General features: G+C 50.1%; 1 protein-coding gene across 1 annotated transcript in view; it reads left to right on the forward strand.

Annotated features, from left to right (window-relative positions):
* The window catches only part of BCO1 (beta-carotene oxygenase 1), a 32736-nt gene extending 16767 nt beyond the window's left edge, over positions 1-15969 (forward strand). The window contains exons 7-11 of the mRNA XM_069497824.1: positions 1375-1632; positions 8811-8916; positions 11743-11837; positions 13017-13128; positions 15177-15969. Coding sequence (XP_069353925.1) covers positions 1375-1632; positions 8811-8916; positions 11743-11837; positions 13017-13128; positions 15177-15406 — 801 coding nt within the window. The 3' untranslated portion in view covers positions 15407-15969. The remainder of the gene's footprint in view (positions 1-1374; positions 1633-8810; positions 8917-11742; positions 11838-13016; positions 13129-15176) is intronic.
* The last annotated feature ends 205 nt before the right edge of the window (positions 15970-16174 follow it).

The following is a 16174-nucleotide window of genomic DNA, read 5'->3' on the forward strand; positions in this document are numbered from 1 at the left end:
GAGCCCACGATGGCAGGGCAGGCAGCCCCAGGAAAGGCTTTGGACTGCATTTGCAAGAGAACTTTCTGGAAAGTCCATGTGGCTGGCCCAGGGATTGGGGTCATGGGGAAGAAAAGGCCTAAAATAATCACCCCCATCTGCACCTCTCCATCCTGACCACCCCCACCCCAACCACACTATCAAAGCCCTCTTCTTCTGTGGTTACCCTTCTTAACATCCGGGGCTTGATTCTGGGGAAGGGGAGGAGGTGGCGAGAGAGCAGCCTGGAGTAGGCAGGCCTCCCTCCCTTGTGGGAGGAGGGTGGTTAGGCCAGAGCTGCCAAGGGAAAGAAAACACTCCCCCCACTTTGGATTGGGCAACGCAGGCTGCAGATAGGACTAATTACCACCCAGAGCAATGCTGGCCTGTGACACCCAGAGAGGTGAGGCTGGAGGCCTAATGAGGTGACACTCCCACGTGGGCTCGTTAGTGAGGACCCAGGGTCACTCCACCTGCAGCCCTGTGGGATAGGTGGGGTTGCTGTGACAAGTGCCTCTTGGCAAACAAGATAAAGCAGGAAGTGGGCTCTGCAGTGAAGGTTAGGAGAGGGGACCCTGAAGGACAGGGGTGGGGTTAGGGCTTTAGGGACTCCGGTCTTGGATGGATTCTGGCACCTGGCAGGCTCTCCCCAACTTGATCATTGCTGGGGAGCTGGCACGTCACCACCCACTCAGAGTCACAGTCAATAGAACAAGGCGACAGTGCGCCCTGGGAAGTGTCCCCAAATGTCCCTGGTGACTGCAAAGACCCAGGCAGCAAAGCTTCCCTCCTCTCCATCCCAAAGATACCATCACGGAAATCCAACAACAAACAGCTTTCATTTCCTGGGCGCTTTTGCCTGCCTGGCTCTGTTAAGCGGACACAGAACTCAGAATGGGACCGGGCGCGGTGGCTCACGCCTGTAATCCTAGCACTCTGGGAGGGCGAGGCGGGTGGGTCATTTGAGGTCAGGAGTTCGAGACCAGCCTGAGCAAGAGCGAGACCCCATCTCTACTAAAAAATAGAAAAAAATTATATGGACAACTAAAAATATATAGAAAAAATTAGCCTGGCATGGTGGCACATGCCTGTAATCCCAGTGACTTGGGAGGCTGAGGCAGAAGGATGGCTTGAGCCCAGGAGTTTGAGGTTGCTGTGAGCTAGGCTGACACCACGGCACTCTAGCCCAGGCAACAGAGTGAGACTCTGTTTCAAAAAAAAAAAAAAACCTCAGAATGGGGAAGGGACACAGTCACTGGCTAGTGCCTGGCGGGGCTGGGTTTTGTGCAGTCCCCGGATGCCACAGTGGGGGCCCGCAGAGGGAGAGCTGACCGCCGGGGGTGCGTCTTCTTTCAGACTTACATTCACATCATCGACCAAAGGACCAGAAAGCCTGTGCCGACCAAGTTTTACACAGACGCCATGGTGGTCTTCCATCACGTCAACGCCTACGAAGAGGACGGCTGTATTCTGTTTGACGTCATCGCCTACGAGGACAACAGCCTTTACCAGCTCTTCTACCTGGCCAACCTGAACCAGGACTTCGAGGAGAACTCCAGGCTCACCTCGGTGCCCACGCTCAGGAGGTTCGCCGTACCCCTGCACGTGGACGAGGTAACGGCCGCAAGGGAGGTTTGCTTTATTGCGAGAGAAACGTGAGCCCAGGTAGGAGGTTGCTTTGGCACTTATTTTGGTTGACATGAAAATCCAAAATGAACTGTTCTTAAAGAACAACAGAAAATGGTTTTTATTATTTTTCCAAAAGACGTACATATTCAGAGTAGAAACTTAAGAAACAGATACGTGAAAAGGAAAAAAAAAGTGCCCGTAAGCCCACCCCCCAAGATGATCATTGTGGATATATTTGTACAGCCTCCCAGTCTCTTGTGTTCTCTCTCTATGCTAATTTTAATCATATCGTGCATAATTTTTAACAGCTTCGTTGAAATGTCATTGACATGCCATCCAATTTGCGCATTTAAAGTGCTCGATTCAGTGGCCTTTGGTGTATGCACCCAGCTGTGCATCAGTCCCCCCAGATCAATTTTAGAACATTTTCATCACCTCGGAAAGAAATCCCACACCCTTAACCATCACCTCCTAGTCCCTCCCTCTCCCTGTCCCAGACAACCACTCATCTGCTTTCTGTCTCCGTGCCTGCGGCTCTTCTAGACCTTGTCTAGAAACACGGTCACGCAGTAGGTGTCTGGCTTCTTTCAGGTAGCACCGTGTTCCTGAGATGCGTCTGCGTCGTAGCCTATATCGGCGCTCCATTCCTTTTTCTGGCTGAATATGTCGTGCTATTCTGCACACTGCTTTTCTCTCCTATTTGCACATCTAAACATCTCTCCGTGACATTAAATAATTCTCTGAAACATCACTGCAAATATGTGCCTAACAGCCCGTGGCAGGGATTCGTCACCATTTGCTTGCACAATCCCTGATGATGAACGGCTCTGTCCTTATACTAAAAATGACCACGGGGCAGACGTTATCCTCCATCAGGGCCCCGAGGCCACGGCTCTGGGCTGGACCTACGGAGGCTACGGAGGCTTCTGGCTCCAGAACTCACTGACTTCATGGCTTAATTAATTTAAATGGAACCAAATTCAATTCAATTCCATTTTGATGGCTCACATTTGCTAAGTGCACACTGTGTGCCAGGTATTTTGCTAAGTGTTTTGTTTTTCTTACCTCACTTAATGATCGGAACAACCTGTGGGAAAGCTCCTCATATTAGGTTCATTTTACAGATGGAAAAACTGAGGCTCAGGCCAGGTGCAGTGGCTCATGCCTGTAAGCCAAGCACCCTGGGAGGCCGAGGCCGGAGGATCGCTTGAGCTCAGGAGTTTGAGACCAGCCTGAGCAAGATCGAGACCCCGTCTCTACTAAAAATAGAAAATGTTAGCCAGGCGTGGTGGTGTGAGTGTATAGTCCCAGCTACTTGGGAGGCTAAGGCAGGAGGATTGCTTGAGGCCAGGAGTTTGAGGTTGCTGTGAGCTAGGCTGACGCCACAACACTCTAGCCCAGGAGACAGAGTGAGACTCTGTCCAAAAAAAAAAAAAAAAAAAAAAAACCTGAGACTCAGAGAGGTTAAGAAATGTGCCCAAGGTCACACAGCTCAGAGTGGCAGAGCTAAGACTGGAAGCTGCCCAGTCTGTCTCTGAACCCCTATGTGTAACTGCTAAGGGGTAGTGACTCGGTGACTCTGCTGTGCTCCCCAGAAGACCTAACTCCTGAAAGGAGTGTCAGATGGGTCACTGACTCCTCTGGGGGCTCTGTAGGCCTGGGGACCGGTCCCACAGTACACAGGGAGCCTCCCAGCCTTCCCCCGGGCTCCGCAGTGCAGGGGTGCAGCCGCACTCCCTACCCGTGAGCAGGGGAGCAGCGTTTGAACCCAGGTGTGTCTGACTGCAGAGGAGGGCTCTCTCCCATCTCGCCAGCATTTCCCCAGCCAGTCATTCGTGCGTCTCTGCCATGGTCTTTACCGTATTTCCTATCACCTCCATTTAACGTTTAAAAATCCTTTTTTTTGTTTCAATCAACTCACTCTTTACTTAACTCACTTGAAAGGAAACCACCCAGTGGCGAGTTGGCATTGCTCGCCGCACAGAGAAGACGAGCATGAGACCAAAACAGTGGCCAGAAAGCAGAGGCCTTGAGCTCAAGCCAGACGCTTGTTGCTTGCCAGGACCTGATCTCTTTGTGCAAAAAGAAAGTTTTAAAAAGTATTAGGTGTTAAAGACATCATGGCACCCAAGTGAGACTCTCCAGTTGACCCAATGAGAAAGACTGGAAGAGAAAAAGGGACTCAGGGCTGTGGAATAAACGACCATGTCTCATAAAGTCATCAAAATGAGCCACAGGCGTGCGCACCCCTTGCTCCGGGAAACACCGCAGTGCAGCACCTCGGACTGTCTGCCGGTTCCAGGAAGCAATGTGGGTGTCACGAAGCACTCAGGGGGCAGAATCACAAGGCTGACCTCAGCCCAGGGATGGCACACAGACAGGAGCACACTCCCTCCCCTGCCCACACCCTGCAGGGTTTTATAGCCTTTTTATCATGCTGGAGAAATGGTTTGCTTCCTTGGGCCCAAGCTAAGAAGGTTAGCATGCGTACTTTTAAAGGCCTTCGGGTGAGCCGCCTGCTGCTTTGAAACTAGCAGAGATCAAGCTCTGGGGTGGGTAGCACTGGCCACGCTTTTTAATTGCTATTTATTGCCCCTTAAAAATGTCTTCTTACTTCACTTTCAAGTCGCTCTGCCTGTGTATTGAAATCAGAGTCAGGCAGGTGGGTGTAGGCTCATGTGTCCAGATCGGGCGGCTCAGCCTCCTTCCTACCCAGGGGCTTCTTAGAGACGCGACCTCAGGGAGATGTTGCCCTGTCTTAGATGCCCTTTCTGTCTGGGGCCTTTGCACAACGCTGCAGTCCCCCTCTGCCTGCATCCCACCTTCCCCGCTCCTTGCACGGTGGGCTCACCTGGAGAGCTTTGCCACCACACCCAGGCCTGGGCTTCAGCCCAGAGCAGCTCCAGGGCAGGGGCCCAGGCCTGGCTGTGGTCTCAGCGCCCCCCAGGTGATCCTAACCTGCAGCCCTGGGTGAGAACCTCTGAGTTTAGCAAATCCCTGCTCATCCTTCAGGGCTCGGCACCATTGCCTGCTCGAATGAGTCTGCATACTCCCAACGGCACCTCGTAGCTCTTTCTCCACGTTTGTCTCAAGTGTGGTGACCTTGCTCGGTCCCTCTGCCTGCTGGAGCGTAAGCTCTGAGGAGCAGGGACTCTGTGTCATCAGTGGTTCATCCCCTGCGCTCAGAGGGAGCTCCTTAAGCTCTTAAATATTTGAAACGAATGAATGATGAATACATGAAAAATGTAAAGCAAGGTCTCTGCAAGAGGACAAGGTCTTCCTTTAGCATCCGGAACCTGTCCAGGGTGAAAAGTGCTTCCCACACAGAACGAGCAAGAGTGCATTAGACTTAAAAGCCCCGGACGTCTCAGCCGCCTGGTTCTCTTGCGTTTGGGCCAGCTGGGGTCAAAGGAAGGTGTGGCCAGGCAGGGCCTCTTGGCGCCCTGGGCCTGTTTATGTAGGGCAGCGGGGGTGCCTACGCACGGGGCAGGGCTGGGCAGGGCAGGGGAGCGGCGGGAGGGGTGTGGGCGTGTAAGGACAGTCGCCCTGCCCTGGTCCTGAAGGGCGCTGTGCTCTCCCTTGGAGGCGAGTTCCCGTGCAGCTCCCGTCCACACCTAAGCGCAATTGCAGGAGGAAGCACGGTGGACCCAGAAGCAGCAGCTTCAGTGACTGGATCGGTAGATTTGGTTTTTGTCTCCAAATGCAAAAATGCAGACATGATAACGAGAGATTTCACCATTTATGGAGAGCTCACCACGTGCCAGACCCTGAGTTAAATGTCTCATCTGCTCTTAGGCCCTGGCAACAAGGGCCCCTGCTCTGGGCTGGACACCTTGGAGGGTGCTGATCTGGCCTTCCTTTCTCCAGCAGGGCCCATCTCCACAGGGGAAGGTCACAGGGCCCAGGGGTCCTGCTCACCCACAGGGGTGCCCCCACCCCGACCTCAATCATGCTCTGGACACCTGGGATCCCTGAATCCCCTGCCCGAAGGGCCCAAGCCTCCTTCCAGGGCCTGCCTGTCTTCCTACAGGCAGACTGTGCCACTGGTGTGCCCACCCCAGGCCCACGAGGTGACCAGGGCTGGCTGTTGGCTTGGCTGTGCTGGCCGGGACATCCATGCAGTTAGGGACAGAGCCTGGCATGAGAAGGGAAGGGAGCCAGGGGCCAGAGGCCACCTTATTCCAGCTCAGAACGCCAAGGAGTCCTGGAACTCAACATTCACACTCATCCTTCCAGACGAGCAGGGTGCATTGCTGGAACATTCTGTCTGTCCAATACAGTAGCTACTAACCACGAGCGCTGTTATATATACACTTGAGATGCAGCTGGTGCAGCTGAGGAACTGAATTTTTAATTTTACTTAATCTCATTTTAAAATTGAATTGGAATAGCCGTCTACGGTTAGCCATTGCTGCATTAGATAGCCCGGTTCCACGCCATTACGAAAGGCTGTGTGTCGCGATAGGGACAGAGATGGTGTTTTACTTAATTCGCTTGATATATGTAGACATAGGGTCAGTGGACCTCCACTTGCACTCTCGTCCTGGGTCCTGCAAATTTTAGGCACTATGAAAGGCTTTGCTAATCTGCATCGCTATGTTCAAAGTTATTTATGAGCCCACGTCTACAGATGAGAGCGAAAGTAACTTGCCCAACATTGCAGAGTTATCCCCGGGATTTGAGCTGGAATTTGAACGCATGTCTGTCTAGCTCCAAGTTCCTGACTGCGATGTGTCTGGCCCTGGACCAGGGGTTTTCAAAACCATTATTAAATTTAATCCTAACATAATCCTCAGATGCAGGTAGCAGCAACCTCACTTATACTCAGCGCCGCTCCAGAAGTTATGAATCACCACCCCAATTTTACTGACAAGGAAGCAGGCACAGCAGGGCCCCAGGGGCTGCTCAAATTCACTTAGAAAGCCACAGATTTCACAAAGAAAGCAGCCTGGGTGGTGGGGAGGGGGTGTTATTGAGATTACTGCCTCTGATGGGGGTTCCCTGAAGTGCAGGGGTTTCAAAGCGAGCTTGCAGGATTTTTGAACTCCGGCTGGAAAGCGATTCCTTCCCAAAGCTGAGCATGTTGCCGAGTCATGTTGGTTACTGCTGTGTGTGGAAAAATTTCACAGTTTATCCCTCAACCAGTCTGACCAGTTTCACGATGGAGTTATAAGGCCTCTTCTGCAGACCAACTCCCTAAGAATCAAGGCGTGCCCAGAGGCCTGTTGCTGTCACATGCTTGGCAAGGCAGCAGGCAGAGCTTCCCACTGACTCGTGGTGCCGTGCAGGTGGAGGCATTTAAGGTTTAGAGTTTCTGTTTATGAGACACCACCGACGTGCCAGGGGCTGAGCTCCTTGGTTCGTGCTCTTTGTGCACTTCATCTCATTTAATTCTTAGAGCCACCCTGCAAAGCGCATGTTTTGCCCCTTGATGGTTGAGGGGAAAGATTACTGAGTCGTGCATTCATTCGGTTCTCCAGTAATTATTTTCTGGGCACTAAATGTCGTGCACTGAACAAAATCTGGTCCCTGCCTTCATGGCCAGGCAAGCATAAAAGAAGGGAACATCTCGGTAAAGGAAATGATTATAGCTGGGGACAAATGCCTTGGAGACACTGCAGATTCAGACTGAGTTATCAGGCAAGGGGGTGTTGGTTCTGAGACCTCCAGGGTAGGAACAAGCCGGTCTTAGGGACTTTCACCTGCTCTGCCCTCTGCCAGCAATGCTCTTGCTCCTGGGCAGAGGAAGGCAATGCCACGGCCTGGTTCCAGGCTCTGCCGCTCTCTGCGTGACTTTGGACCAGTCACTGTCCTCTGGATGCCAGTTTCCTCTTCTATAAATCATGGGAGTGAACTAAACAGATTTCTGAAGATTCCTGCAGTTCAGCTGCTGATAGGTATCATAGTAAACTTTTCCCCCTTTCCAGCAAAATAGCTGCTTACCCCTAAAACAGGTTGGTTTTAATTATGAAAGCCGTTTCGGAAAACTTGGAGAATAGAGAGTTTAAGTGAGAGGTCACCGTGACAATGACCTTCTGTGGTCTCGTTCTCCACGTCTCCCAGTGCCCAACCTGTCCTCACCCAGTAGTAGGGGCAGCAATACAATAAGTAGCAGTAGTAGTAGTATATGATAATAATACCAATACTATAACAACATGATGTGATTGTGGACAAAAGCAGCTAACGTTTATCTAGCACTTTCTGTTCACCAGGCATCGATGTCAACTATCTGTGAAGACGCACAGTAACTCACAGGTGCATGTACTATTGTTATCCTCGCCGTGCACATAGGGAAACTGAGCCACAGAGGGGCTGAGTAACTTGCTCGAGGTCCCATGGTTAGTATGTAGGGGACACAGGGAGTAGCGGATATGCGATAAATATTTAACCCTGTAAACTCCCTCTCTTGGGTCATAAGGATGACAGTAAGGGCATGAACACAGCAAAGTCTGGTTGTAACTTAAGACCAAGGAAAATCCTTGCAAGTTGATTTTCTCCCAGGTAATTTTTGTGGCACGTCTGTTTTCATTTTAGCAGGGATACATTTTCATCGGAGAAAAGACTGACAATACAGAGAAGTGTGGAAAGAGAAATTAAAGTCCTCCGTAATCCCACCGTCTGCTGCAGGGTTGATACGTGGTCTATTTCTCCCAGTCTCTTTTCCGTGTAACTTTTATACGTGGCTGAGCTCAGAATGCAAATGCCATTTGCCCTGACGCCTTCTCACCCCGTGTTATACCGTGAGCATTTCCCATGTTATTGTAATCTCTTCAGAAGCATCCTTTTAATGACTGATGCAGCTTTTTAGAGGTGAATCATGTAGCATTTTAAAAGTGAGAACTCACTCACAGAAGCACATTAATTTTCCCTGTGAGGGATGAGGCAGGTCAGGGAGTGAGAGGAAAGAGCCCCAGGATTGGAAGTCCTGGTTCTGTCACCTACCAGCTATGTGACCTTGGGGAGTCCCTTCCAATCACCAATCCTCATTCTTTTTTTTAAAGCCGAGAATAAGAATAACAACAATAAAATAGCTGTTTCCCATGGCTAATGTCAGACTAAAACAAGAGGACATACATTCAGGCATTCGTTTAATGTATACAGTAAAGCAAATGTTTGCTCTGGATTGCAAGGTTTTATATCTTTTGAAAACTGATTCTTCTCAGAATGCAGAAGTGGGCTCAAATTTAATCCAAGTGGCATCCACAACAGCAACAGCCGTGAAGGACAAAGACGACCAGGTCTACTGCCAGCCGGAATTGCTTTATGAAGGTGAGACGCATCCTCCCTCGCTGCGTTTGCGGTGGGGCAGGTTGTCGTGGAGACCCCTCGCATGCACGGGCAAGGGGCAAACAGGGAGAGCTCTTGGGCTGCCCCATTGAAAAGCATTTGGGGACATTTCTCTTTCACGTATCTTCAAACACCTCAAAGGAAGGCACTGGATAGTTGGACCAGACGACTTGGACAAATGCTGCGACTTAGTAAACACTGCTTATTGAACAGGCACGATACCTTCGTGTTTCTACCTCTAAATGTTCACCCTGCAAAATAATTGTTTATCAGCCCAATTTTATAGAGGTGACCTGGGCCTGAGAGACGTTGAGCTACACACAGAACATACACCCGTTAGGATAGGAGTCACGCCCGCTGGAGCAGGGCTTCTCAACCTGGGCACTGTGGCCATCTGGAGCTGGGTCATTCTTCATGGTGGGGTCGGTCCTGGGCATTTTACAATATTTAGTAGCATCCTGTCCTCTACCCACCAAATGCCAGGAGCACCCCTACCCTGAGTTGGAAGAACCAGAAATATCTCCAGACATTGCTAATGTCCCATCAGGGGTACCCTGGCAGTGATGGAGAACTACTGCCCTAGGACATTAGCCCATGAGGTAGGGATCATGTTTCTGTGCTCACAGCATATCTGCCACACGTGACGCAAAGTCTGGCATATTGGGGTGTGTATTTAACACTTAAAAGTGCAGAATGAACGGGCTTGCCCAAGGACACGCAGCCAGAGTGGCAGGTGTGGATTTAAACTGAGAGCCTTGTTGTGGCGGCTGCCTCCGGCCATGTTCAGGCATCTAGAAGGGCACACAGTCCTGGGCACTGTGCCAGGATGACCTTGGCTTTGCCCTGAGAATCCACTTCTGTGAACTGCATCCCATGGACCCTGTAACCAGCTCTGTGGGGCACCTCAGTCTCCTGGAGAATCCTCCAGAACAGGCTGGTTCTTAAGGCATTGGTCTCTGTCCCACTCACCACCGCGGCACCTGGGCAGATGGAGGCTTCAAACATTGTGGTTTTGTTTTTTTGTTTTGTTTTGTTTTGTTTTTCCTGAAAAGACCTTTCTTGTTTATTGTAGCAGTTCTGCACAATACTGAAAAGTGTAACGATAGATAGACAAGTCACTCGTAATCCCTTCCCCGGTGACAACCCTTTGGAATATCCATCCATTAGCCCGTCCCGCATGGATTGTGTGGCATATGCCCTGCCCTCTTGGCAGCGTCTCAGACATCCTCCTGTCTCATCCCAGCCACCTCATCCTGCTGTCATGGACGTGAGATGTGTCTGTGCACCCCAGGGGCTTTTAGCCTGGGGCCTGGCCCATAGGGACAGTGCAGCCAACGCAGCCGGCAGCCGATACTAGAATGGCTTTGAGAGGCAGGTGCTGAGGGAGGCAGGCTGGAATAACTCGGTGACTTGCCAAAAGGCAGGCAGCAGAGCCTGTCTGACTCTTGACCTCTGCATTTGTACTTTTACAATGTGCATACCATAGTATCTAGAATGTTCTGAAATGGCCTACTACACTTAATGAATGTAGCCTGAGTATTTTCTCACATCCTGAAGGTTCTTCACGAGCGTGGCTTTTGGTAGCTGCACAGAACACACAGGGGTGAGCCTTACCTTACGTAACCAAGCGCCTGTGGTTGGCCATTTCCAGGGTGTAGGTCAGGGAGTCCCAGACTAGGCTTGAGAGGGGCCCAAGGGCATCACGGGAAGTCTTGGCCCTGCTTTGGGGTCGACTGTGTGTGGTGTCTTCTTAAGTGTGTGAGTGGTCCCTCTGTGTCACATTCATCTTGACCTGTCCCTTGGAAGTTTCACGATTACTCATTTGTGGGATGGGGCATCTCCTTCCCATCTCACTAGGCCCCTCCACTCCCCACTGCGCCTGATAACCATGAAGGCCTGGGGGTCATCTCTAGGAGGCCGCCGTGCGGCAGGGGTATCCGTTTCTGCTCCCTCTTTCCTTCAACGTGACATCTTCAGCAGTTGGCTCCAACCACCTGGAATATTTCATTCATTTCAGTCTTCACACTTAGAAATTCAATTAGACGCAGCAGACATATGTAACTATATACATTTCCATGGAAAAAAGTTTAAGTTTTTTTCTATCATGGAAGTTATAGGCATAATAAAAATTTCACATAATGAGAAACTTAGAATCTATAATAGAAAATATAAACTCTGAGGCAGTTGTAAGCCCAGAAATGCTTCTAAACTTCTGTTCATTTGTAACAGTGAAGACGTAGTCATTCTGTAACCAGCCTTTTCTACTTAACCAGTGGTATGGACACTGGCCCATGTTATTAAAAGCCTTTGTAAACATTATTTTTGCATAATGTTATTGTAGAATTCACCAGATTTATTTTACTGTTCTCTATTGACACTTCTGTCCATGGCATCCAAAGTTTCTCTTCAAACACACACACACACACACACACACGTGTACATGTGCACACACACATACACACACACATCAGTACTTTTATTTAAAGAGCTTTAAAAAATTGCAGTAGCCTCTGATTATAATCATGCAATTCTCTTTGATTTCTATCTTGGGTAATTAAAGGTGTTTATACACTTAGAAACCTAGGTCCATGGTAGCTTGTTCCTGAACCTTCTAATAGAGCCGACATAATTATCAAAGGCTCCGTCCCGTGCCTTTGACCACCTTTGATCTAATCCAGGGTCTAAATCAGGTTCAGGGATCTCAGCTCAGGAGCTGTTTCTGTGGAAAGGATGCCCCATCTGGCGGGAAGGGTGGATGCTCCCAGCCCCAGTAACAGGGACTTTGTCGACTGTCTCACTTCTCTCTAGGCTTAGAGCTACCTCGAATCAATTACGCTCACAACGGGAAGCCATACCGGTACATCTTTTCGGCTGAAGTCCAGTGGAGTCCAATCCCAACCAAGGTACCGATCCCTGCGTGATCATGGGCTGGCTTTCCCTGCTTTGACAGTGTCTCTCTGCAAAGCTGAATTCTCAGGTTTTGAGACTGGTGACCTTGATCAGAAAAGAGGTCAGAGGGGAGGTCAGTCTGGGATGAAATACACTTGAAGTGGCCACAGAGCCTCCAGAAGAGGGAGTCACGCCTAACGGGCTGAAGCTCGGGTAAGAGCTCATGGCTGGAGTTTATTCATTGATTTCTCTATTCAGCACACATTTATTGAGCACCAACTGTGTGCTACAATGTGGTAGGCACGGAGGATAAAGAAGTCAGCAGAGGGATGCCAATCCCTGCCCTCAAACAACTCACCCTCTTAAGCAGAGAAAGTCTAGCTGAAACTTGGAGGATTTATTTTGGGTTTTTTGAGGGGTTTTTGTTTTTGTTTTGTATATTTTTGTACAGATAGGATCTTGCTATGTTGCCCATGTTGGTCTCGAACTCCTGACCTGTAGCAATCCTCCTGCCTCAGCCTCCCAAAGTTCTGGAATTAACAGGTGTGAGCCACCACGCCCGGCCTATTTTGTTTTTTAAGCTACTATTTGTTGAACACTTACTGTGTCCTGGGAACTGTGCTTAGTACTGTATAGACATAACTTTTCCTTAACATCTTCATTTTTTAATAATAAAAATGAATTTTTTCAAAAAAAATACAAACAGTGCAGAAATGTAAAAAGCCAAAAATTGCCATCCCCCAAGCATCCCAAGCCACTCCCCCCTGATCCTGTACCCTAAAGAGAAGTGGCCTGTGAGAGTTCTAGAGAGGTCCAGGGGCTTGCACTTTTAAAGCAACAAAGAAATTGTATTAGACTTCCAGTGTTTGCATTGATTATATTAGTTTATTTGACACATACAAAGTTGCATTCTAGCACCAAATATGAGATACATTCGGGATTTTAATTTTTAAAAGAATTCACCAAGCAGTGTCAGCTATGTGGTAGTCTGAGAATCGATGTTTAAAATTAGAGGAGGAAAGTTAGCTGCTTTCATTCCTGTGGTCGTGCTGACCACAGGAGATGGTAGATGCCACTTGGAGATAATGTCAAAAGTCCACATGTGATGGGCTTAATCTCCTCTCTGTGTGGGCCTCCGCACCTTCCGGTTCGCATGTTCTCAAACAAGTCACTCCCGTGTTTCTCCTGTACAGATAATAAAATACGACATCCTTACAAAGTCATCCTTAAAATGGGGAGAGGCGTCCTGCTGGCCGGCAGAACCACTGTTTGTGCCCACGCCGGGTGCCAAGGACGAGGACGATGGTAAGTGAGACTCTGAGAGGACGAGCCCACACGCTGCTAGTGATGCCCCTCCCACAGAGACATCCTCTGGGGACAGTGGCCCCCCCAGGGCACCCAGCTGGTGGAGTTACGCTTTGACGTCTAGATCCGTCGGAGTCAAAGCTGCAGGGTTGGGGAGTCCCCAAGACCACCCTCACTTCTGATGCCAACTGCAAAGTTTGAGGGTCCCCAGAACCACCGTCAGGCTCAGTAATTCATAGGAAGGACTCACAGGACTCCCCGAAAGCTCTTACACGCACAGCTGTGGTTTATTGCAGGGAAAGGTTACTGATTAAAATCAGTGATGGGAAGAGGCACATGGGACAGGGTCCAGGTGTGAACTTCCAGCTGGCCTTTCCCAGTGGGGTCACAGCGCTAACCTGTCCTGACAATGGTGTGTGACAGCGTGCAGAGTATTGCCAATCAGAATGCTCCCCTGAGCCTTGAGTCCAGAGTTTTTATTGGAGCTCGGTCTCGTAGCCGTGGTTGGCCACCTGTGTGGCTGACCCGTACAGTCTTCAGCCCTGGGCAGGTCAAGCTTGGATTGTGTTGCCCAAGGCCCCACCATAAATCACATTATAGGTGTAGACCGTCTGGGGGCCCAAGGCCCCAGGTAGACAAAGACACTTGTATCAGGCAGGACATTCCAAGGGCTTCGAGGTGACCTCCCAGGAGCTGAGGGCAAAGGCCAGACCTCTCTATGGGCATGGGGTCAAGTTTTTTACTACACAAAGCCTGTGTCCTTGCCACTGAGCGACACTAAGCTCTCTCAGAATGTAGAATCTTGGCTTTAAAACTCATTGCAATGGCAGAACCCGAATGTTTCACTACCTCCCGGCGCGTACATTTCTCATGGATCAGCGAGCAGTGTGTACTTGTGGCCCACCTCTCTTTTCCAGGTTTCCATGTGACAGAATGGCCCTTTCCCTCCTGGGTTCTCAGAAATGCCTCCGAAATGCCCTGCCCACAGCCCTGGGGATTCTAAGGAGGGTGACTAGAACCATGGGTGGGGACGTCACCTGGCCAAGCCAGAGACAGGGCTGCCCACACCTGCGGGGAGGGAGCGCTGCCCCGCCGAGCCTGCCAGCTTCTTCCCTCGGGTGACAAGGGAGTGGTTCCCACCTGGGCCTTGTCTTCCTCCCAATCACGGCACGGCTCGCCGGGCCAGGGACCCCGAGTCACTGTTATCTCTGAGGTCGGGGGCTGGTGGCATCGCCTCCTACTGAGGCCAGCGTCCCACCCAGCTGGGCAAGTGCTTCCTGTCCCTCCTCTCGGTGGGCAGGGAGTATCATTGTCTTCGTCTTACCCACGGGAGGCTCGGAGAGTAAGAGAACTTGCCCAAGGTCACACACCCAGTCCATACAGAGGTAGGATTTGAATCCAGGCCAAACTGACACAAATGTGCTCAACCGCTCTACAACCCAGGAGCCTCAGGAGGAATCGTATTTGCAGGAAGTTTATGTGCATTATGTCATGGTACCCCCATCCCCCGAGAGGGAGTGCTGAGAGTGTGTCCATTTTACAGAGGGGAAAGCTGAGGTTACTAGGGTTGCTGTGTGGGCAAGAGGTGAATTTGGCTCATTCAAATGCCATGAGTGCCACAAGTCTACATTTAGCTGAGTGATGTATATTAGCCTAAGTGCAACCCTGAAGCTGATTCTCTGTAATTGGAATTTTTAAGTAGTAGGAATAGCTCTTCTTTGACCCTGCAATAACTTGCAGAGTGCTTTCGTGATCCACTCAGCAGCCCTGTGAGGGGAGGCAGACTATCCCCATTCTGCAGATGAAGAGACTGAGGGTCAGAGAGGTAAAGGGACTGCCCCAGCCAGGGCTAGGGCCAGGTCCTCTGATTCCTAGTGCCAGGCCTTTCCCTTCTGCTCAAACAGAGGATCCAATTCGCTTCTCTCCTGTTTTGGTTGGATACGTAAGTTCAAAGAGGGCAGAGAGACATGGCTGAGAAATTGATCCCTCCAACCGGAGGAGGTTTAAGGTTGCCCTTTTACAAAGTTTCTCTTTTTGTTTCCTCAAAGGAGTCATCTTATCAGCCATTGTCTCTACTGATCCCCAGAAGCTGCCTTTTCTGCTTATTCTGGATGCCAAAAGTTTTACAGAATTGGCTCGTGCCTCGGTGGCTGTAGAGATGCACCTGGACCTCCACGGGCTGTTCGTCCCGGCCACAGATGGAGCCGTGAGGACGCAGCCTCCTGCCGAGGAACAGCGGGACAGGGCTTCGCACGCCCAGGAGGCCCCACAGACCTGACGCTGGTGGGCTTGGGCCCGAGGAAGGGGAGCTCAGCTGGCAGGACCCTCAGGACTCAAAACTGGAGACCTTTCTTTGGTGGAGGGAAGGGCCCCCCTTTCAATCTGCACCCTTCTTTCTGTGGGCGCTTTGACAAGGGCATGGAGAGAGAGCTTGTCAGTTTCTTTTCTTTCATTTTTATTTTGGCCATAAAAACCTTGTTTGAAAGTCAGCTATTTATTGCTCAGCTCAAGTACTTCTAAGAAAGCTCCTTTCCTTTATGATAAAGACCTTGACCGTGAATCAGAAATTGTCTTAAATCATAGCATCATCGTTTTTAGAATAAACAACCACTAACATCTTCAAGGAGAGACAGATAAATATTTGTCATTGCTCCTTCCTCCGTCTCTTTCTCTTTCCTTCCCACCCTCCCTTCTTTCTAATGGACTAAATTTTGCACCTGGGAGTTGTAGCTTTCTCAGCCAGGCTGTGCGAGTGAGCAATGTGGCCGGGAAGGCACGTTGTCTGTGGTCATTCCATTGCAAGGCATGACATAATATAAAATAATAAAAACTTTAAAGCCTATTCAGACCTTATTTTATTTTTACATGGCTTCTTCCTCTGAAGTTCTTCTAAGGCTATAAAATAGAGTTGCAAAACTTGATGGTTCATAGCCACCGAGATGCCTCACTGTACAATCCGTGGGACTGACAGATTGGTGTGACACTCCCCCTTTGCAGAAGGGAGTTAAGGAGCTAGACATTGACCTGCCTAGCCATGGCCGAGCGG

Source organism: Eulemur rufifrons, chromosome 23 (assembly GCF_041146395.1).
Source record: "Eulemur rufifrons isolate Redbay chromosome 23, OSU_ERuf_1, whole genome shotgun sequence".
NCBI classification, from domain to species: Eukaryota; Metazoa; Chordata; class Mammalia; order Primates; family Lemuridae; genus Eulemur; species Eulemur rufifrons.